General features: G+C 37.7%; 2 protein-coding genes across 3 annotated transcripts; both read right to left on the bottom strand.

Moving 5' to 3' along the window:
- Positions 1 to 934: 934 nt before the first annotated feature.
- Positions 935 to 14,461, bottom strand: LOC108597276. Of its 2 annotated transcripts, XM_017983741.2 has the most exons (9): positions 14,057 to 14,461; positions 13,859 to 13,922; positions 12,479 to 12,708; positions 5,631 to 5,876; positions 2,536 to 4,441; positions 2,380 to 2,478; positions 2,066 to 2,315; positions 1,923 to 2,011; positions 935 to 1,865 (listed from the first exon to the last, which is right to left on the bottom strand). In XM_017983741.2, exons 3-9 carry the CDS (start codon positions 12,642 to 12,644, stop codon positions 1,643 to 1,645), a joined length of 2,979 nt encoding a protein of 992 aa, XP_017839230.1. In that variant the 5' UTR covers positions 12,645 to 12,708; positions 13,859 to 13,922; positions 14,057 to 14,461; the 3' UTR covers positions 935 to 1,642. The 2 variants fall into 2 exon arrangements, with proteins under 2 accessions (XP_017839230.1, XP_017839229.1); XM_017983740.2 differs by having other exon boundaries at positions 13,859 to 14,461.
- A 4,868-nt stretch (positions 14,462 to 19,329) lies between these two features.
- On the bottom strand, positions 19,330 to 23,123 carry LOC108595355 (putative phosphatidate phosphatase). Its single transcript, XM_017980578.1, has 6 exons — positions 22,097 to 23,123; positions 20,312 to 20,463; positions 20,033 to 20,254; positions 19,798 to 19,977; positions 19,568 to 19,744; positions 19,330 to 19,509 (listed from the first exon to the last, which is right to left on the bottom strand). Exons 1-6 carry the CDS (start codon positions 22,461 to 22,463, stop codon positions 19,495 to 19,497), a joined length of 1,113 nt encoding a protein of 370 aa, XP_017836067.1. The 5' UTR covers positions 22,464 to 23,123; the 3' UTR covers positions 19,330 to 19,494.
- Positions 23,124 to 23,660: the final 537 nt, after the last annotated feature.

Below are 23,660 nucleotides of genomic sequence, written 5' to 3'. Positions count from 1 at the left end.
TAGTAAAATAGCAGAGCGCGTTAGAAACAAATTGTAAATAAAGCTAACGAGGCTATATAGCATTCAAATATGTGATTTTAACAAATATATATACACAAAAAGTATACTCTTGCATATATGTTATACACAATAAGTATATATATTTGGCATTAGTTTAAGCAAACGTTTTAATTTGTGTTTTCAAACTTGCATAATGGAACGATGAGTTCAACTTATAGGTGAAATATGCTCGTATACATTTATTTATATTTTCAAAAAGCTCAAACTATGCGAGATGGCTGTTAAAATATGTAGCTTAGTAGTTAAAGCAAACAAACGAATTTAATCTAAAACAAATGGTATTCGCAAATTCAAATAATCGCATATAATACTCCAATTCAAATCGGTGTCTATTTAAATGTTAGCTGAATTACTGATTGTATTTAAATATTAACATAATATCATACTTCTTCATAACTAACAAAAGCTTACTACATTTTGCAGCAAAATATTTGAGCGAAAGTATAAAAACTTGTGATGACTGATTTTGGCAAAGAGATTTTAAAGTTCTGACGACTTCACCACCATTTCAAAAATAAAAAAAAAGACTATATGGCTCTTAGCAACACTAAAAGTGTTATCTTTACACACACTAACATGCATTATAATAATCATTATATCTTTATAAATGTTTACAAATACTATATGTACAACTTTATCAATGTTTTTCAAAGATCTTGATGTTGTTAATAAAAAACAAAAAACCGCCACATTTGCTTTATCAATACAATAATATAAAATACCATACACATACATATGTATATACAATTTATTTAATTAGTTTATATAAATTATCATAAACGTACAATTTTCATAATTTCTTTTACATTAACTTTCATTTCACTTAGTTGAGTACTAGTTTAATACAAATCAGAAATCTTTTTATATGTTTCTCTTTTTTTTTTTAACTAAAATTGTATGAATTAAACGCGTCTGATTTTTGTTCAGTTATTGATATGGCGACAAGGATATTTGGAAACCTATGCTATTAATCTAGATTGAACAAGAATTGTTTGATTGGTCCAACGCTTTTCATAATTAGTTTTCAATTTATTTAATAGGTAAAACAAAGCTTTGCTAATGTCAATTTGTATAAACATTGTATTTCTTTTATAATTTGTTGTTAGTTATCGTATGCAAAAAGTTAAAGCTTTCAAGTTGATTGCTGAATGCAACACGCATTCTCAAATCGCAGCTGTCTGAGAAGTGTGATTCAGTTTATGATATATATAAAAAGTACTCTCATTAGCCTAACGCGATAATATACAATTCGTTTTGTTGTTGTTGTTTGAGTGAGCAAAATGAAAAGCCTTGCGAATTAGTTGTAAATCATATAGAGTAGTTAATTGCAATGTTCAACATTTAGGCACAAATTATATTGCTTTTCAGTTAGTATATATATATATATATAGTTATTGCATATTTAATAGAGCTGAGCACTCCGTCTTTTGTTTGCATTTCGTTATGTTTTCATCGTTCTCTAGTGGAGTCTCACAAAAATGTTAATAAACAATCAAAAAATAATACATAAAAATGTCTTGCGCTTGGCTTTGTTAGGAATCATTTAAATTTGTTTCAATAAAAAAGAAGTAGAGTGAAGTATTCAAGTTGAAGCCACACGCTTGGGCGAGTTTGCATTGCTGTTGCTCAGCACCGTCTCCTTGGCGCGTTCGTGTTCATCCTGGAAAAATATTTTCGTTATGACTACATCACCGGTGCTCAGAGTCTGCGATTCAGCATCCACCAGCTTGACCACACGCTTATCATTGGTGGTGCGCAAAATTGGCGTCACACTGCGCTCGCCTTGGCAATTGCAGTTCTTGTTGCTAAAAATAAATACAAAAATTAATAAAGTGCAACAGCATTAAACAAATGCGACTAACTTTCTGGACTTTTCGCGTATAATCTGCAGATTCTCTGTTGTGGCTATGCTAGAGCCCAGCTGCTCCTGCATGGCATTGGAAGTTATAATCTAAAAGACAACAGATTAGTATAATTATAAACAAAAGCTGTGTGTGGCGTTTACTTGATCACAAGGCAGTGTTGTAGCCGTTGTTAGTATGGCTTCCAGTTTATCTATGCGCGCTATGCGATCCATTGATTTGTTTTGCAATATTTCCTCAAGCATTTGCATAGATTCTGTCAGACTGGGCGGCTCCGAGCTGAAACGCGGTGAAAATGTGCCCGAAAGTGAATTATCCGATGGCACCGAGTCCAGACTAGGAAAACAGTCATTCTCATTGGGTTCAGCATCATCATCTGAATCGCTTTGATCTCTGCAGCAACAAAGAGTAAACAACAATTAATTAAATGCACATTATAAAACAATTATTTAAATACTTGTTGGCATTGCCGGCAGATTCCATTTTCTCCAGCTTCTTGGCCACTTTGTAATAGCCTTTGAGACGTTCCTTTTCCTCCTCCGTCAAGTCCATATAACTGTTGGAACAAATAAAAGCTTTAGTTTATAATTTTTGGGTCATGTGTGTTACTTACCGCAGCAAGCGTATTTCACGATTGGAGAGCACAATACTTTTGCTGGACTGCGCCAGCTTCTGCTTGAGATCTGAGACTTCGGTGCTGACCTTGCGCTGCTTCTTGCGTATCTTCACCTCGTTGGGCTTGATCTGCATGAGGATTTGCTCTGTGCAGAGTTCGGAGAACAGCTGACGATTCTCGGGCTTGATTTGGCGCGCCAAATTGCCAAAGAGCTGATCATGGATGAGCACGAGCACATCGCCGGCGGCATAGAGCATCATTTCGCGCGTCAGCGGCCGCTTGGCCCAGAACTTTTGGTCGCGTCGATAGATTTGCTTCAGCTGATCCTTGATGGGATTACAGGGCGCATTGTATTGCTCGCACAGCGAGTTGAGCGATATGTATTTGGCTTTGTAGACCTGCTTGCCGTTCTCCTGATACTGTAGAATTGCATGCGCTGCTTGCGTATCGAACACGTTGCGCAAGAGGATGCCGAACTGCAGATAAAGATTCACTGCATCGTTGCGGCAATCGTGTATGACTTTGATCACATGCTCGTGCTCCAGCAGCGTCTTGAGGCCACCATCACTAACCATAGCCGGGCAGCTGGCCACATCGAAGAGAAACGCTTCGCCACGCGCTGTGCCAATTTCAATTAATGTAATCTCGCCCTTGAGGCCCAAATTGATGCCCTCGCAATCGAGTGAAACGGCTATGTTGCTCTCATCCTTGGCCAAATCCAGCAGCGCTTCGATTACAAACAGCGAGTGCTTTATATTCGCTATAACCGTTGTATTCTGCAGCACCTTAATCTTCCAGGTGTCGCCAACGAAATAGTTTTGACTAGCATTTTGTGTGGCAGCAGCAGCTGTGGCAGTTGTTGCTCCAGTTGTTGTTGCCCCAGTTGTTGTTGCTGCTGCTGCTGTTGTTGCTGCTGTGGCTTTGGCATTGTGCACTGGACTGTGTGTGCCTTGATTCGCCAGCGTTTGCTTATCCTTCTCCAGATTCTCGGCCAGCGTGCGTATGACCAGCGTATTGATGCGTTGCTTTAATGTTTGATTTACGCTATTCAGTCGCTCAGTGGGCGTGGCAGTCTGCGGCTGCTGCGGCTGTTGCTGTTGTGGCAGCGGCGCTCCGATGGGTCCATAATTCACTTGTGTGCTCGGATAGTTGTGCTCACAGAGATTCTCCAGCTTGAGCTCAGCAATTGGCACATAGCTATCGAAGCCCGAATTTGGCTCCGATTTGTTGTTTTGGCCTTGGCCAAAGCCATTGCCACCCGTCATATTGGACACGGGCGCATTTAGCTTGAAATTTGGCGATGCTACATTATTGTTATTGTTATTATTGTTGTTGTTGATATTATTGTTATTGCTAAAGCCGTTGCTATTGCTGCGCAGCGCTGGCGACTGCAGACGCTGCTGCACCGAACTCAGCGCCGCACCCGCCGCCGGCTGCTGCTCCAGCTTGCGTCCCTGCCCCTGATTGTTGTTCAGCGAATTGAATTGCTCGCGGGAACGCGCCTGTGCCTGCTGTATATGCGAATCGTTCAGCTTGGGCTTCTGCAGCAGCGTGACTAGATTCGCCTGTATGTGAAAACAATCGCTGAACAGCTTCAGGAACGAACTCAAATCGCCCGGCGTCTTGAACATGCGCAGCCACTGATCCTGCGGAAAGTTCAGCGTCAGCAGATGAAACAGCTGATCCACCAGCAGCGGTCCCTTCATCTCAATGCACTGAGCGAAAAAGTCCAGCATTTGCTGCGTGCCACGCGTATCGATGTTCGACTGCGGCAGGTGCAAACGATCGCGCGCCGGCAGATCTGTCATATTCTCACAGCCCACCAGCATCACATAGTCGTCCACCACTTTAAACGTGTCCGTGTGCTTCATCAGAAAATCGGTAAACTCCTTTATGTGCTGACCTGTGTAGCAAAAGCAAAAGCAAATAATTAGTAGCTGTATAATAGTTTAAAGAATATATAATATTATAAGCGGAAATCGTTGTGTATGTTTTAATATTTTTTTAATTTAATTCTCAAAAGCGCTAATGAGCTCTTCAATAAATAATACACTATTAATTAGGTTTGATAGCAAAGCTTGAAATAATAATACTGTATTATTATACTAAAACTATATATAAATAATAAATTAACTAGTTTCACATACATATTGAGCATAAAACTTGCACTGTCACTCATCGTTTTTTATTAATCTGCAATTCAGTCTCTGCATGTTTCATCGGCAACAGTCCAAACACAACTGACCTGCAATTGGCCTCGCTTGCTGCTTTGACTGCAGCTTCCCACACATTGATAAGAGGTGAGAGCGCAAAGCTCTCAGAGAACGTGAGCGCGAGCCAATGCAAAAGCAGCGCTGCTTGCGTCGTTCGTTCGTTTGCGCTCGATCGCTCTAAGATAGCGGATTGCGCTCTTTGCTCACAGCGTATGCAAAACGAAAAGAGCGAGAGCGAGGAAGCAGCAAAAAGGAAGAAGCAGCTAAGGCAGCGAAGAGCACAGTCCGCTATCTTAATAATATAAGATAGCGGATTGTGCTCTAAGAGATTGTGCCATAGATAATAATCTGCTCTCTCTTATTTGAGGAATAACTCAGAGCATTTCTTCTACTTAAAATTTGTGCGCCAAATGCTTAAAATGCAATTCGCTTAAGCTAAAGCATATAAAATAAATAATACTTATGCTATTCTCTTTAGCTTGGACTGCATAAAATGAGCTCTCAAATATTATATTAATTAGAGTATATGTATATATGCAATTTTAGTAAACAACAGCTTATATTGCTTTTGAAAGTTCAAACCTTTTGCTAAATATGATAAACTAATTTTATTTTTGCCATCAATATGGCTTTTAGATGTTTAGATAGCTTAAGCAAATAATCTAAGAGAACCATGTATAGAAAAGTTAGCAGATCTTGTGTCAAATATTATTAACTGAATATTATGTTATTATTATGTATTTATTTTATAGAAACATTCAAACATTTGCAATTACTTAAAGCTTAATAAATTGTCAAACTGTCTGTTCTTTTACAGCACAATTTAAATTCAAATTGACTTTAATTTGATGGCATTTCTCGTTTCTGGTTCTTACTCACCCGATATGTGCCGCACCTGCGGCGATGCCTGGGAGCGATGGCCAAGCAGACTACGGACTGGAACCTCGGCCGCGGCGCCATACTGCAACATCTTGTTCTTAAAGTAATCTTTAGCCTCTTGTATGTAATCGCGCTTGCCGCCATTGTTGCCATCGTCGGAGCTGCTGTGCTGATAGGCATTCACCTGGACATAGTCGCCGTCGACGAGGAATATTGATGGGTATTGGGCGAGAAATTTCTTGAGACCTGTCGATTATAATTAGTAAAAGCCATTAGTAGTTCGCTCGTTCGCTTCAACGCTAATGCGCTAAAAGTGTTAACTTAATTAATTTGCCAACGCAACGTTTGTCTCTCTATCTATTTGTCTGTCTCTCCATCTGTCTTTATCAGTTGCTTTTGTTGCAAGCACTTAATGCAGTGATTCAAGCAAACAGCAGCGAGAGTTGATTAATTTCTTAACCCATAACTTGAGCTTTAATGTGATTTATATTGTGTGAGAATTTGTGCTATCAGCATAAGGCAGATGCCTGGCTTCCCATAATTAATGCCATTGTAATGCATATGTGTGTATATATGTAAGTATGTAATAGTGTATGCTTGTCCTTACGTGCAATGAAACAAGTTAGCGGATTTATCATTACGCGTTGTTGTTAGTTTTGATGAAAGTTTTGTAACGTCAGTAAGTTCGTAGAGAGTGAGAGAGGAAACGGGAACGGAAACGAAGAGTGAAAAGTTACGTCATAACAGTTACAATTACTGCGTACCAAAGGGCTAAAAAATTTATACTTGGCGCTTACACTGCAACAAATTATTGTGCTTATATGCTATAAAGTATTTTTAAGTGCAATGAACGAAATAGAAAATGACAAGCAAATTTTAAAAAAAATTACCAGGCCGGCAGAAATGACTGACTGCTTAATTATGTGCGCCTGGTATTTGAAAACTCTGCAGATTAGATTAATTTATAAAGCAAATTCATTTTTAAAATTGTATTACATTACCAAGAGAACAGAAATTAGCAGCAAATTAATTTCTGTGCGCCTGATACTTTTTAATTTTTATATGCAAAACAGAAATTAGCAGCAAATTCATTTCTGTTCGCCAAGTATTTTAATAAAACTAAAATGATTTTGGTTTTGTGTTTAGCAGAAATTAGCAGAAAACTTATATCTGTGTGCCTAATAATTTTTAAATAAATTGTTTGTCTTATTGAGCATAAAACATATAATCGTAACTCTCACTTAGGCAACCAAATAAAAATGGCTCAGTTGGAAAACCAGCACTAATTTATTGTAGTACTTTAATAGTTCTAATGCATAGTCCAAATGACCCACTGTAATTACTCTCAGTGCAGAGAAGAGTATAAAATATGTAACTATGTCTATCAACTCAAATGAAAAGTGAATGCACTCAAGTCGCGCTATGTGGGAGCTATTTATTTGATAAATCAGGTCAGAGCAGCAACTGCTGACTAGACGGCAGTACGACCTCCCTCCCTTTAAATAGACTTAGACACCCGCGCACACTGCAACAACAACAACAAGAAAGTCGCGAATGCCGGCAGTGAGCTTCAGCCTATTGTAATTTAATTTGGGGTGGGGGAGGTGGCAAGGTGGGGTGTGGTGTTTTCACTGTTGCGTGTCGCGGCAGCTTCTGCTTAGGAGTTGTCATTGTTGTCAAACTGAATTTGTAAAACATGTGCTCATGCGGCATAAATTAAAGTGATTGCAGTATTTGTTTTTGTCTGGCAACCAGCAACAGAAAAAAAAATGTTAATAAGATTTTGATTAATCGAAAATGTCACTGGAGCTTATGTAAACCGCTGCACAAGCTGAGCGCGGGATTTGTCAAATGGCGCAGGCTTAAGCGAAGAAATTTGAATTTAAAAACAATTTTATTTAATAGCCATTAACACACTCGGCCAAGGACCAGTTCTCCTCCACACGAAAAGGTCCTTTGATGCTGCATTCGCAGCTGTTGCAAACGCCCACTGTGTACATGGGCAGGCTGCAGGTGTCGCGATAGTAAAGGACACGCATGCAGTCCTTGATGACTCTGGTTGCCTCCTCAAAGTTAAACTCACGAAATCGAGGCTTGCGCTCCAGCACAATGGGCAAGGCAATGGAGCGCGCAAATGACGTGGCCACCACATAATTCTGATAGGCACAGCCCAGCTGATTGACCACGCCCAGATACGGCTGCTGCTCATCATCTATGCCGCCCACAACGAACTCCGCACTAACTGGCAGCATCTTGGAGCGCTGCGCATACAACTTCTGTCTCAGCAAACTGCTGAGCGATCTGGGCGAGAGCGTCACCCCATCATCGTGGCACTCGTCCTCGATTATTTTCACATCGATTTGCTTCTTCAGCACTTGTATATCCGCAAAGTCACCCGAGGCGCCCAGCAAGCAGCGATTATTGATCTTGTAGATACGCTGCACGTTCTGATAACGCGCCAAGCTGCCGTAGGTGACCAAAGTGTCGGCGGCCAGCAGCACGCCCTCGTTATATCGAACGCCCAGCACGGAGTAGCCAACGGTGACCATCCCATTCACCACTGGTTGCACATCCTTTTTTTGCTTATACTTGGGTGTGAACATGATCGATTTAGTCAAACTATAAAACGCTTAAAAATTCACTATACAAAAAAATATTCAACTTGAATTATTGTCAAGGCAAACTGAGGAATTTTTAACTAACATTCGCTCAAGCTATAATTACGTAAGCTAATTACGCCATTTAATTATATTAACAACAATTAGAGCATAAATTTAATGTAATTTAACAGCTGTGAATTGTGTGTGGTCATATAAAAATAATTCAAAGCTGTTCTAATAAACTTAAGGGGTAGTAAAAATTGTATTATTTTCTATTCTATTATATTTTATTATGTTCAACGATTCGAACAGTAAATTTAGCATTTATGATAACTTAATAATATAGCACGTATTATTAGCTTTTAGCATAAATTAATAATAGTTTATGCTCTGCATGAAAATATAACTAATTTATATATTTTCTTTTATTAAACATTTACTAAGATATTGTATAAAAATAATTGTAATACAAATGAACGAAAGAATCAAAATAGTTTAACATGAACAATTAGTTCTTATAACTAAAATCTCGAAATAAGTTTGAATGAGCCTAAACCTAACTACAAATTTATTCAGTTTGCCTAAAATTGATTAAAATATGAACACTATAAGCAACAAGAGTATTCTCTAAATATTAGATTTCTTGTAAACTTAGTTTGCTAAGATTTTCTATAGATAATATTGCATTGCTAATAAAATGTTTATGCTGCCCTCAAAATTACGTATAAAAATATTTTGCTTTTGCTTTAGACTTGTGTCTGCCAAAAGTTGTTTTTGTTTTTAGGTGGCAAACTGCAAATATTTAGACGACCCCAAAAACACACTCAACGGTCTCGCTCTTTTGGCCAAAAGAGAGCAGGTGTCAGTTGTTGCCACACCACAAGAAATTGGACACAAAAATGTTTGTTGCTGGCAATTTTCAAATGCACCATACACACATTTGCTATAAATTCAGTAATATTTATGTATGCTTATTGAAATGTAACCCCAGACAATCCCCACAGACGAGACATGTGCTGGGTGGTGGGGGGGGGGGGTGTAAATATTGTAAGTGCTTTTGGCCAGCATCAGGTAAAAAGGGTTATGCGCTCATAAATTCGAAGATTTTATGTCTTCATAACGGGAGAAAGTGAGTTGAGGGAACTCCCTTGGAACAATTTAATCAAATATGACTTCATAGGGAAGTCAATTAATAACAGACTGCGACTTTATGCGCATTTAATAAACAGCAAATGTATTTCTAGTTAAAATTTGTTGTTAGCAATTAAGGCATACGAAAAAAAAATCAATGCTCAGCGCCATTTTCGCGCGTCAGGGCCAAACCAACAGCCCCCAGCCCTTAAAGTTAACAATAACATAAACCTTGACAGCTGGCAAAGGCAAAGAACTAAACTTGGACGCAGTCGAAACACGCAATGCTAAAAGCTCAGAGACGACGACGCAGCCAGAATGTGGCATGTGGCATGGGGCAGGAGCAGAAGATGTGACGCCTTGCTAGGAGAGAAAGAAAGCAAGGGGTGCTAAAGGATTTCGAAATGGGCCTGCAGCGACTGCTGCTGTCAGCATAAAAGCGTTAAATTTATGTGCCCACTGTACCGCAGCCTCAAAATTGAAAATTTGTAACGTATATGGATATATATGTATATACAATTGTTTGTGTGGCAGCGACGTGTGGCAGGCAGTTGACTTTGTTGCATGCTCAATCGATCAGCAAATCAGCAACAGCCAAACCAAATCGTTGCCTGTTACTCTATTTCGAGTAGGTTAAAAATAGCCCAAACATTTGTATTTTATTTGCAGTTACAACGCACATCGTATATCGTATATAGCCAACAAATTATTTTTGTTTGCGTTGACAAATGCGTTGCGACTTTCGGTATTGCCAATTCATTATGAAAACAAAAATATGCAGCCGTAAATTAAATGCAAACAAGCCGCATTTTAAATGCTCTTAATTTTACAAAATATATATAACAAATTATACAAATTGAAAGTTAAGCTGCGTTAAAATAAAACAAAAGATATGCTGTCTATATAAATTGCCATTATTTATGCATAGCTATAAATAAATATAAAAGAATTGGCAACAAACAACTAGCAAAGAGCGGCGTTAAAAAATTGTTCGTATTTTGATACGATACTAAAATAAAAGCATAAAATATATATAGAAAATTATATGTACATTTACAAAAAACTATAGAAATTAAACATTTTGCAAATAAAACAATGACAAATTTTTAAATCATAAAGAAATAAAGATATAGACGCTATTCAAACTTTTCATCAGTTATGCATAGATAAAAAAGTTGTATATATAATATTGCAAATTTTAAAATCATAACGAAAAGTTTAAAATAAAGATACAGACGCTACTCAACATTTTATAATTTATGCATGTATAAAATAGTTTTTATATATAAAAAATGTGCACTTTTTATTTTACAAATTTTAAAATCATAAAGATAAGTTTAAAATACAGATACAGACGCTGCTCAAACTTTTCATAATTAAACTTTTAAATGTAAAAATGTCAATTTGTAAGTTAAATTAAACACTTTATATTAATCTATGAGCAATATTTAAACTGCTTTTCTTCTTAAGCGCTGCTTACTGTAGTTGAGTAAATTATTATTCTAACTGTCATTCGAAACAAACGGATGTCGCTCTTTGAACACGAGAGTATCTAATTGAACACATAATAAATTAAGAAAACAAAACAAATATCGAAGCTTGCCTAGCCCCAGGGTGGAGAGACCTTCATTAAAGCTGCTAATATGGCAAAGCTATAAGCACACATACATATAAATATATTTTATATATATGTAGGCAAAAGGCGACGTCATTAACCCATGTTGCTGGTTGAAAGTTAATGCCAAAAAATTATTGTTGTTGGGCAACTGCTTGCCTAAGCGTGTTTAGAGGGCCAAAAATTTGTTTAATAAATTTTGCAAATGTGTATTAAAATTGCCATTGACATTAATTTCGTAAATGTTTACTCCTCGAACCCATGTCAAACGCCTAGGGAATCGAGTAGACCAACATGCATTATTGAGAAGCAACAAATGTTTTTCTTTCGCTAACATCAAATTTTATTTGAAATTCAATTGCACATTTTTGTCACGTAGTCGACAAGTTTTCTATTACAGCTACAAACCCAAACTATTATCATCACATCATCAGCAAATGGAATGAGGGTATCAATATGAAATTTCAAGGGGTAAGCCCTCAAACACAAAAAGGTTTGCCATAAAATATGTTTATCGGATTTTATTGTCACACATGTCTCTGGAGCTTAAGCGCTGCTTTAAGCTAAAAGCTTAAGCTAAGTCTAACAATTAGTTCAAGTCAATATTCTGTGCTATTTATATATGTAAATGGAAAACCTTGACTTGCGCTTTTCTTTTTTGTTGTCTCCACTGCGTGTTGCGTGTTCACGATTTTCCGCACTTATTGCTGCTGCTGCTGCGTTTTGTCCCAGTTTGTCAGCTATTATTATTACTTGGCAAATGTTTACAACTTTACAAGACAACAAACAGCTGTTTGGCATTTAAAATGCGATAAGTATGTTTTAAATGCATTTGTTGCGTTTATTGTTTATGATTGCAATTATTGCAGGCATGTGGTGTGAAAAATTGCGGCAAAGAAAATAATAAAAATAATAGATAAAGTGCAGCTAATTGTAACTGATAAATGCACAAGGTTAAAGCAACAAAATTGAATTTTGTTTAAATGTAAAGTTGTAACTATTCTATATAGCCAAAGTGCATTGCACTTAACAGGAAGTTTATTTTTAAATTGTTGCTATTTTTAGCATTCACTCAAGTCAAACTTGTTTATGTCGAGAGCGGGAGTCCTAAAAAAATAAACTATTTGGAGAAAATACTCATACATATGCATGTGTGTGTCTGCACTTGTTGAAAGATTTTCCTTCAACACTTTTTGCTCAATTTCCAATGATTGATGCCTACAAGCTACAAGATACTAGTTCAATTGTTTGAGAGAGAGAGAGAGTTATAGATACAGATACAAAGATACATGGGCAGCTGTTTGGGTTTTTTGCTTTTGCGGTTTGAAGCATGACAATGGCAATGACATATCCACTTGGACAAGTCAACAGCACTCAAGTAACAAAAACAACAACAAGCTAACAATGAACTGAGCAAGGTGCACATGTCTCTCTGTATTTGTTTTCACTGTACTAGTTTCGTATTACAGTCCAAAGATGCGAAAAGTGAAATGATAACTTACCGGACTGACTGCCGCCGGCTATTTGACGCATTTCCTTTGTGAATTCCTTGTTGCCAAATTGACACGAAAGATCGTGCACGGTGCGTGGTTCGCCTTTATCGAGTAGACGTTCCAAAAAGAATAGCAATGTCATATTGCGTGCCATTTCATATTCCATGGATTCCATCTTGTTGCTAGTGCTAGTAGCTATTCAAATATTAATGCGATAATACGTCACGTTGTACCGTTATCTGCAATAAGTGAGAGTGTGTAGAAGAAAAGAAAGAAAAAAAAATTAGTAATGTGCTTTGTGCCTACAAAAGACACTTATGCAATGCCAAGACGCACACCCACACACCTACACACACACACACATGCATTTTATATGTTGCTATTTTTTATTATTGCTGCTGCATTTCGGTTTTTTTTTTTTTTTTTGTTGCTTGCACTTGCCTTGCACACCAAAAGTCATAAACTCGTCTTGCACGTTGGCTTTAGCGGCTTAAATAATTGAACAGCCGCCAGCGCGTAAGTTTCGTTTACCGTTTTGTGTCTTAGCGCATTATCCTGGCGCATATCCTTGCGCAGCGTTAGACAACAAACAACTAACGCTCTATGCTTAAAGCCAAATGTTAGCTTAACAGCGTTTGGATCCTTTTATGCTCAGAGCCGCGCTCTCTCTCTCTCTCTCTCTCTGTTAAATGTTCCACACAGCTGTTTTTTTGTTGTAGTCTCGAGAGTGTGTGAAGCATTCATTGATTATACTTTGTTTTTCTTTTTGCTTGTATGCTGAGTTGAAAAACAGGTGATTGACACATAAATAAAAAAATAAAAAAAAAAAGTTGGATAACGGCAACACAAGCTGCAGTTTATTATAATTTTCTTACGCTTTTGCTTTACTGTGTTTGCGTGTGTGTGAGTTGATAACCAAATACGTTGACAACGGCCCCATAGAACTAATACGAATAGTATTGAGAACAGCAACAACAACTCAAACAGCAGCAGCAGCAACAAAAACAACGCACATTCCAAAGCAGCGGTATTCATTAGCCAGTCCATGAGCTCACCTTCGTAGACACACGTACACATGTATGTGTGTCTCTTTGCTTATTGCTGTATGTGTGCATGTTGAGCGGCTTTTGCTTTGGTATATGTAGCCAAACAAGAAACCTCAGGTGAAAAGAGATAGCAACAACATTTGAAACAAGTGCAAAAGGTAGAAAGGAAGTGAAAAGAGCGCTAGGGCAAATACTAAATGACCAAAAGAAAATAGACAGCCACCGCAACCGCAACAACAACAACAACAATAATTTGCACACAAAACATACGCACACCTACATATTTATCTCTGTACATTGCAAAAGCAAAAGTGAAAAATGTCAGTATATAATACGTAATTACCTGCTTTTTATCGTCGTCGTCGTTGTTGTTGTTATTTTATTGGATTAAGTGCACTTTGTATGATCTATAATTAAAATACACTTGTTTCAATTTTCGTCGCTGTCGTTTTAAGGAACTTCACCTTCACCTATACACGCACACATAAGCACACCCGCGCAGTTAAAACTCACGCGCACACACACACGCACACACACTTACACGATACGATCCTCGCGTTGGGGATATGTGTGTTTGCTTAATTTCAGCTAAAACTTTCTCACTTTTAATTGCTTCACTTTGCACTCAGTAAATGCCAACTCTTTAATTGATTTATTAATAAACATTTAGCATTTTTGCTTTTTCGGCGCAATTATGTACGTATTTTTATGCGACTTTTGTGAAAACGGCTACGAAAGCAGACGGCGCACAATTTGTTGTTGCTTTTTCGCTTCTTATTGGAATTTGGCAGGTAAGAATCGTATCTGAATGGCACTCCGACTGTGGATTAGGCAGTGAATTTCGATAAAAACCACTTGTTGCATCAATAACACGACAGCTAAGCGCAGCTGTTAAGCGAATTTTTAAAGTAAAAACACACGTTTGCGTGTGTTAAAGGCACAAATTGGTAAAGTTTTGCTCATTCTTTTTCTTCGCGTTTTACATTACATTACATACCCACTTACAGCTGTTAGTAACACGAAAACTCATTTTGGTACTGTTAACTAACATTGCGAACAGGGCTGCCCAACAGGTTATCTTACAGTCGTTAGACAGATAAATTATTAATATTTTAGCATTTTAAGGCATTCTCAACATTAATTCTTTAAAGTAAATGGGTAACTATTAATTATGCGGTCAGAACGATGTTTGTTTAATACATTGCATCTTATTTGCATAAGTTGGCAGGTTCAGTTTTTAGCACAGCATGTTTGCTTTTAGTTCATCGACATAATACAGTGCTGTAAAATGTTAAAATGTAAGCGCCAAACTATGTTAATATTCAAACTAAACTAAAATGTTCACTATTGCGTTTGCCAGTATACAATTTTTTTTATTTTACCGCTGCTGAAAAATAAATGCTTTCTTATATCTTAACATGTACACATTTGTATTTACTAGCTTGTGCTTCGATTAACTACGGTGTTAGATAGTGTTAACTTTCCGTTACCAAGGAAATCAAATTTAAATACCACGCAAAACGATTAAACAAGAGTGCACTAAATAAATAAATACCTACAGTATGGCAAATACGGAATTCTTAGAACAAACTAGTAGACGAAACATCAAATTTCTACTAGGCAAGCAAGTGCAGAGACGCCTGGCCGAATATGCACAAGATTTGGAACACAGACGCAGGTTTATAGATATAAGATAATATACATATATATGTATGCTAGCTAAGATTTATTTAAATTTATAGGAAGCTAGCTGCTCAGCTAGAGAATGAAAATCGCATGCTTGAAGAGGAACTGATGGAATTGGAGCGTGTGCGCGATGAGAAGGCAGAAGAATCGCGAAGGGAATGGATTCTATTAACATTAATGAAAAGTGAACAATTAGAGCAGGAATTCAATGAACGACGCGTACAGCTAGAAATGTAAGTTTACTTAATTAATCTAATCTCAAGTACTAAGAGCTATATCTTTATTGTTGCTAGCGAGAGCAGCGAAGAATATCGACATATGGAAACGAAGCAATTACTTTTGGATAGCAAAGAGGCGCAACTAATGCAAATTGAGGAACGCAGAGCCAGAAGAAGGAAATCTTAAATCCCATTATAAAAATACACATGCCGCTAATCCCAATTGAAAAACTAATAAACATTTCACTTTAAACGCATCATTGAGCTCTTAAAATAATAGCTAATACTATATAACAAGCTCGTAATTGCGCCTGCGGTTAATCGTATAAAAATTCTTGTGCAAAATTATAACAAGACTGCAATTTGTAGTTGCGTAGATGAACCAAATCAGTGCGTTTTAATTGAATAAACGCAGCAGTTATAAATGTTTACATTAAGTATGTGTATGCCCCCCCGCCCGCCGCTTAACCAACGATCAACTCTAATTAGCAGCAACAAGTTGAGAGACAAGCTGAAGCAACAGAATGCGTAACGGATGCGTTCAATTATAAAAAGCAACATGAGCGAGCAGCAGCCCAAGGGGGGGGCGACACAACATGGGGCCAAACCACGGCGCCATGTCCAAGCAACACCTCTTGTGGCAGATCAGTTGGTAAGTTAGCAACATAAAAGAGCAGCCTGTTGCCTGGTGTCAGAAATATTGTCGCTAGCCTAGGGGCAACATTGTTTTTCTAGCTGCCATTCGGGGGACACAACTCGCCTCAATAGTTTTGCATAAGATGGAAGAACAAGCATTGGAACACTCCTTTCCTGTTTCTGCTTTTAGTATTTGTTGTCAATGTCAATCATGGTCAAAGCCAGACGTTGTCCACTTTGTCTTAGAATATATAAAATGTGAATTGGAAATTTATTGATGAGCATAATTAAAGTACAGTGGATATTATATAGAAAATGTTATATAAATTTCAACAATATATAAATACTCCCTTTATTCTTCATTCACTAAATAAAACTCTAAACAAATCAAAACACAATTGTTGCTTCATATCCCAGACAGTTCCACATGCGAGCGTTAATTTAAATCAAAGACTATGACGTTAGGTTTAATTCTAAAAAGCATATGAACAAAAAAACCCTACCCAAATGATAAATTATTCAAGTTTATTAATAATTTGGTTAATGTGCATGATGAATTCTTAGAGCATTAGCTCATTTCAGACAGCGCTCAGGTAAAGACTTGCCGATCGCATTGAGCTGGGCTGAAGCTGTCAGGAGAGTTGCTGTTTAACAGGGGTGCATGGCAATAAAATAGATGTGCTCTAGGGGGAGGGAAGGGTAGTGAAGACGCTTGTTATTTATGTGACACTTACAGACGTGACAACATTAGCTTGGCTTAACGTGAGAATAGCAACGGCTATGGCAATGGGGCTGCATTCAAGTGTAAAAAGTGCTCACAAAGGAAAGATTTCAAGGTAATAACAGTCTGCCAACTGAAAAGTGCATAAATTGTAAGCAACAAAGGGGCGCAGGGGATAGTTCCTTGAATAATGCCTAATGTGCGCTTAAACTCGTTAACTGTGATGGGTGTGCGCACGCCCCAAAGCTTTGAGATTTATGCCGAGAGTAACGCCAAGGTTGCGCGCTTATCTCTTACAGATCTGACCAAGGCGCTATAAATAATGCTCGTATCTGAAAATTGACTGCAGCTCATTAATAATCGTTTAGTGCCAACGTAAATTGCCCAGCCCACTAATTGTTGAGCAAGTAAATAACAAAAAAATAAAAGTAACATGTAATAAAACATAAGAAAAAAAAAAAGTAAACTAACACGTAGGCTCAGGATATGTTGCACCATTGTGTGGCAAGCACGTAGCGTCAGTGCCACAAAGGCCGCCCTCAGTGCGCGCTCCTTAGCAGAACAAAAAGAGAAACCCACACAGACACACACACAAAGTCGGAAAGCAGAGCCAACTACCCACGTTTGCTTAAGGCTGCTGCTATCTTGGAACTCTGGACGAGTCTGCATGCTGTGCCTGTGAAAAACTGAACGCGCTTTTCGCGCTGGACATTGAGCTATGAATTGTGGTTATGACTGGCGGGCAGTCTTTTAAACCAAAACAATGCTACAATAGCCGACTACAAAGATACCCAATAAAAGGTAAGACCATAAAAATGTTATGCAATATTTATGTATTTTATGTAAACATAAGGAAAAGAAAGAAAAATCTCAAAGAAAATTCTCAAAGTTTTGCCACAATAAGCAGTCTATGAAATTTTTTCATAAAATAATAATAGTTTCTAACTTTAATAATAATAAAAATTTCCCACTACTATTTTCACTTTAGCATCAACTACAATTTCTTCTATAAAAATAAATCATTGTTCTATTAACTCAACCTCCTTGCAACTTCAAATTTAATAATAAAAATTATACCCGCAATTTACATGCGTCTCTCTCCCTCTGTCCTAAATGCAATTTTTCACACTTTTCGCTGCAACACGAAGTCGAAATCGTTAAAATAAAACAACAACGAAGCGTGTCTGTTGTTACCTACTGTAATCTATAATTTTCATGGTGCAAATGAATTTTTGCGCCTGGGATTGAATTGCGCGGCGATTTGATGTTACGAGTATTACACGGATCAAGCCATAAAAATACGTAACATACCGCACCGCTCACCCCTTGGGCAATTGTCAAATGGAGTGGAGTCTATTTCCACACACTTTGAAGATCTGGCTGGCGGACTTTCGACATAAACTTGTAAAGCAATTGACAGCAGATGCGGGTTAAGGCAATTGAAAAGCGCCCACAATTCTAATGGAAATGATTGGGGATAGATTTGGGGAAAAGCAAATGCAATTCTGGCGATAAAATACATATAAAAGAAAATTGGGAATTGTGTTAATTGTGTACAAAATTTGGAACACAACTTCAAATGTTGACGTCTGTCTGTCTGGATATCAGAATGCATTTTGTAAAGATTTTATAGGCTCATCAATCTCACAGTAGTTGGGCTGAAGTGCTGATAGATGGACTCAGCATATAGAAAAACGTGTGTACACATTTGAAAACATTCTTCCCATAACAAAATTCAGCGGCAGTGAGTGATGGGATCTTTCTCTCTCTCGAACATCTCCAAGTGCAACTTGATGCTTGGTGTCGACTGCCTGAATGGCCACAAATTCGATTAATATGCTAATTGCAGTTGGTTTAGGCAGTGGAGTGGGTGCTGCAACCTGACACACAAACACACACACACAGACACACTGGGTAATTAAAAAATGTGGCCAGAACAGCTTTGAGATATCGAAGCTCAAATGCGCTTACTAATTAAAGCTTTATGTATTGACAGATTGAAGAGGAAAACGTGTAAAGTGCTGCTGTCCAAGTTACGTTCTTTCTTCTAAGAATAAGTCTCAAAGCAAGTTTCAAATAAATTCTAAAATTAAATTAAGCATTTAAAATATATTAAACTGGTGATCTTTAATCTCGTATCTTGCTTAAGATTAAATTAATGCTTGTTAGATCTGCAAATTACTTTATTTTAAAACACTTTTAATTCGCATATTTTTATTTTTAATGCTATTATATATATATTAGTTTATATTTCATGCATGTGATATTATTTAAAATTTGTTACCTTTTCAAAAAATTATTTATTTTCGCTTTAAAATATCGACAACAACTTCTGCGCTTATCTCGGCAGCACTGACAGCTAATCACTAGCGTCAGCTAACTGTAAAAGCCGAACGCCATTTGTCCACCAGACATATAACAGTAACTAACGCTTATGGCCAGCAGTCAGGCAAGTTGGCAACAGCTTCCAATTAGCTACTGGGTGGCAAAATGAAAACAATTTTGTTTTTAAGCTTAAATTACATTAAATTTATTTGTTCTTTTAGCGTGTGGTGCTTGCATATTTAAAAAATGAGTTTGACAAATGAAAAACGATGACAATATGTTTGTTTGTTAAAACTATAAGTTTAGTCTAAAAGCTAAGTAAAACTGCATTTTGCACAAGTTATAGTTAAAGCCAAGTTCGTTGGAAAATTTTAGCAAAATTTTCTCGAGCTTTCACATAGTGATGGACTGTAAATTATATAAAAATTTAGTTATTATAGGTAATGTTTATTGATAGTTAACTTACCACAACAATCGCATAGCTGAATCCAATTGCTGAGCCCGCCAGCACATCCGACCAGTGATGTTTATAGTCCGAAACTCGCGTTAGTGCCGTATACCAGGCAAATAATATTAAAATAAACTGCAGCAAATGACGCAGCAGCCGATTGCTTGACAATTGCCAGCGACGTTGTAAATATATCTGTAAGTTATAAATTTTATTAGCTGTTTACATTTGCTGCTGACTGTACTTGCCGCTAAGAAGATCATTGAATAGCAAGCAAAGCTTGCATGTCCGCTAGGAAAGGATAAACGCATATCCTTTAAACGCTTGGCGCTCATTGCAGCTGCACTACAGCTAAAGTTTTCTATATAGCGTCCCAGATTGCGGGCATGGCTGCAGTTAGTGCCATCGGGCATGACAGGCTGACAGAGCTGCAAAACAAAAAGGCTTAGAATACAAGGTTAAGCCAAGGAGGGTTCAGCTTACAGCAAAGAAATGCGGCCGCAGTCGTCCTGCTGCATATTTGGATATATCTGTTGTCAGCTGCTCCAGTCCCAGACCGAAGACAAAGCTGCCTACATAGCGATAACAGGCCAACAGCCAACTTGGCAGCTCCAAGTGGCACAAATAGTAGCCCGTGCTCTCTCTTAGGCTCACTTTTAGATGCTGCGCATTCGCATGAGCTCGGAAGAACTCAACTAGCAAAATCTGTTGCAAATTTAAATTAGTTTATTTGGCTATAATTAGTTTAATAAGTTTACTAACCAATACTATGGGTAACGCTGCACAGTTGAGATAGAGCATCCAACTGCGTACAGTTGATTCCTTATAGGGATGCATCAGCGAGTGATCGTTGCAGAAGAATCCACGTTTATAGGGCTCACCCCATAGTGAAAAACCCAGCATGGTTAGACCAACTGTAAATATATTATATTTGTATTATTAAATGTGATTTGTAGTTTGAAATGTTTAAGTTTAAAATATTATAAAATTATTTGTTAGCTTACAAGTTTTGTATATTAAAAATATATTAAATAATTTGGTAAACTATTAATGATATAATATAGCATATATACTACACATCTTAATTCATTTTAAATTTGGCTTTTAATTCTTATGTTGGGTAAAAGTTCGCATTTATAGAGTTGAAAGAAACAGTTTCAAACCTATCGCATGCTTCCTCCCATATTTAAATATTTATTCAAATTGTGCTCTTAGCTCTTAGCAAGGTGTATTTCATAGACGTAAAATTAAAATTTGCCACAATAAATATTAAAGCTTCATTTTATGCAACAGAAACAATAAACAAATATATTCAATCATTGTTTAATATTAAATTGAAATATGTTTTTGTGAATATTTGGGGTCCAAAGGTCACCCTATCGCATAAATTGTTTTGTCATTGTAATTCCCCATTATCAACACAACATATTATTATTATACAGTTAACTTTTCTGTTGTGTGCTGCTTCGGGTTTTGGATCCACAGTTTGAGCCAAATATGTGTGTCAGCTGCAATATGAATCGAGTGGGAACGGTGAGAGTGTGTCCAAGGGTGGTCTCTCGGCCTATGCTGATCATAATCATGATGATGATTATTTAAAGTGCTCTGGGGTGTCGGATTCAAGCTGACGCACAAGAGGCCCTCATGCAGAACAAGGTCTGCTGATCAACACTAAATTGGAACTGTGTAAACAAAACTGTGCATAAAGTCAGTTGCAAATTGAAAATCAAGCTAAATGCTGCATGATATTGTTGTTATTCTTATTGTTGTTATTGTTGTTGGCACACAACAATACAATATATATAAATTCACCCCAACAACGCTAAACAAATTAAGTCAAATATAAATCAGACAACACTCGATGCGCGAAATATTTGGGCACTGATTGAATGGGATTGTATGTACCACTTGGCAAGTGGGCAACTGTGCCGCAAAAATGTGTTAAACAAAATATAAAAACACGGCATGCCACAAATGCTTAAATGCTTTCGTTAATTCAATAAAAATGAAGAATGTGCTACGCTTTATAAAACGTGTGGCTGATACAATGTGAAGGCGCGAACAAGTCAACGGCGCCACAATATATAGATAAGCAAATATTACTACCAACTACTACTAGAAACTATAAAAACTACGACTGGAGCACGTAGTTTCCAAAGCCGCAGCTTGCAGCATCTAAAGCTTTCCAAGTGCAAGAGATCAATTGGTACAAGTTGATAAGAGCAGAGAGAGAGAAGGAGAGAGAGAGAGAAGTGTGACAAGTAATTGATAAAAATGATTCATATGCTGTAAAGCTATAAAATAAGTTATTGCTTTTTCTATTTTATATAAATTGATTTCGTCACAAGTTTGAATTTATAACATGAACCTTGTAGCCAAATTGACAATGAATTTATTTTCAGTAATGAATCAATTGCAATCAATCAAATTATTATATGCCCAACAAATGCTTTGTTTAAATTTTTTGCTGCATAAATTTCTTTATAATTATTTTCTCTTAGCTTACAGCCTTTGAAGAATTTTTTTGTAATTAACATTGCAACTCACCACAGCTTAGCAATAACAAATGCAAAAATATGCGCTTAAAGATGAAAGCAGTGCCACGCGAACGCGCCTTGTTGACAATCCCCATGCCCATGCCTAGTCCAAGTGCAGCTCCAGCTCCGACGGCAGCGGCACCACCACCACCACCATCGACAAACGGTGGCAGCTGTAAATCAACTTTTACATTTTTGTCAATGTTATTGTTGTTGTTCAGATGGTGAGCGGGGGTGTTGCCATTGCTAGGGGGGCCAGCAGCAGAGGCGGCGGCGGCAGCTAAAAGACTTGCAGTCGTTGGTGAAGATGGCTCCTCGCTGCTGCTGCTTTGACTTTCAAAGCGCTGCAGCGGCGTCGTATCGCAGACGCTCTTCATGTTGATTAGCGAAGTCGTGGGCGTTTGAGAGTGGGAGTGGGAGTTGGGGGTGGGGTTGGGCCTATGCTATTGCACCTTGCCGTTGACGTGTGTGGGCATTTTTTATCAGCAAACTAGAGTGAGACGCACACACACAAATATTTGGATATTGCGCTGCTACTCGAGTTTTTCGGGCATGTGCTAATGGCAGCGGGAATATTGGTATTTGCTTTTCCTGATATCGTATGCATATAATGCCTTTTTATGATAAGCCAAGTTACAGCGCGCTGGGCTTGACTTGGCCGAGTTACGTTAATAAACCACAAACAAACCAAACAATCGATAATGTAAAATAAACATAAATTTGTTTTTTGGAGCTTGCGCAAGTTTTTTGGTCAGTATTTAGCACAAATACTGCTGTCACTGCATTTAAGATTTCACATTATTAAGTTTATGTTTTTTTTTTTAATATTTGCTTGGCATTGCGCATTTCCTTTTGCCACACTGCACTAATTATTGTTTATTTTATGCTTGTTTTCTTAATTTTATTTTCGACTGCAATTCACTTGCACTTTCCGTTAGCCGCTGCTCTCGGCTCTCGTCACACGCATGTGCAGCGGTAAATTCAGTACGAAGTCCCTAAAACCGAAAATGCGCAACTGTCGCGCAACGACCCGCAACGTTCAACAGTCAAAGAAGAACTAAAATGTTTTCCAGCCATGGAAATTGAAAAACTGTCCAACAGCAGCCGCAGTCGACTGCGCTGCACACTGAGCGTAAGTGAGAGTGAACGAGAGAAAGACAGAGAGAGAGTCGCCTGCGCAGGCGCTTTTATCAAATACTTGCACGTTCGTTATGTTTATTAGTAGAAATTAATGTATTTTACCAAACTTAGTTGCGGCTTTTACAATTTGTCACTGTCAATAGATATTTGCTTATTTATGCAATATTTTTTTTTATTGTTATCAATACTTATCTAGTTAAGCTTTGCTATGCTCGCATACCTGTGCACAGAGCGCGCCTCGCTGCTTACTCTCTTGCGCTCTCTCTAGCACACGCTGCCAGCCACCCTCTCAGTCATAAGCGTAGCCAAAAGGGGGCCAAGGCGGCCAGCTGCACTGCTAGATTATTGTAGTCTTGTCTGTTCAGCTGTGAGTTTGCAACTGAGTGCCAATGTCTAGAGTCTAGACAGACGGCGGTACAATTTTGGCAAAGACT

Source organism: Drosophila busckii, chromosome 2R, assembly GCF_011750605.1.
Source record: "Drosophila busckii strain San Diego stock center, stock number 13000-0081.31 chromosome 2R, ASM1175060v1, whole genome shotgun sequence".
Lineage (NCBI taxonomy): Eukaryota > Metazoa > Arthropoda > Insecta > Diptera > Drosophilidae > Drosophila > Drosophila busckii.
This window is presented reverse-complemented; position numbering and strand designations above follow the sequence as displayed.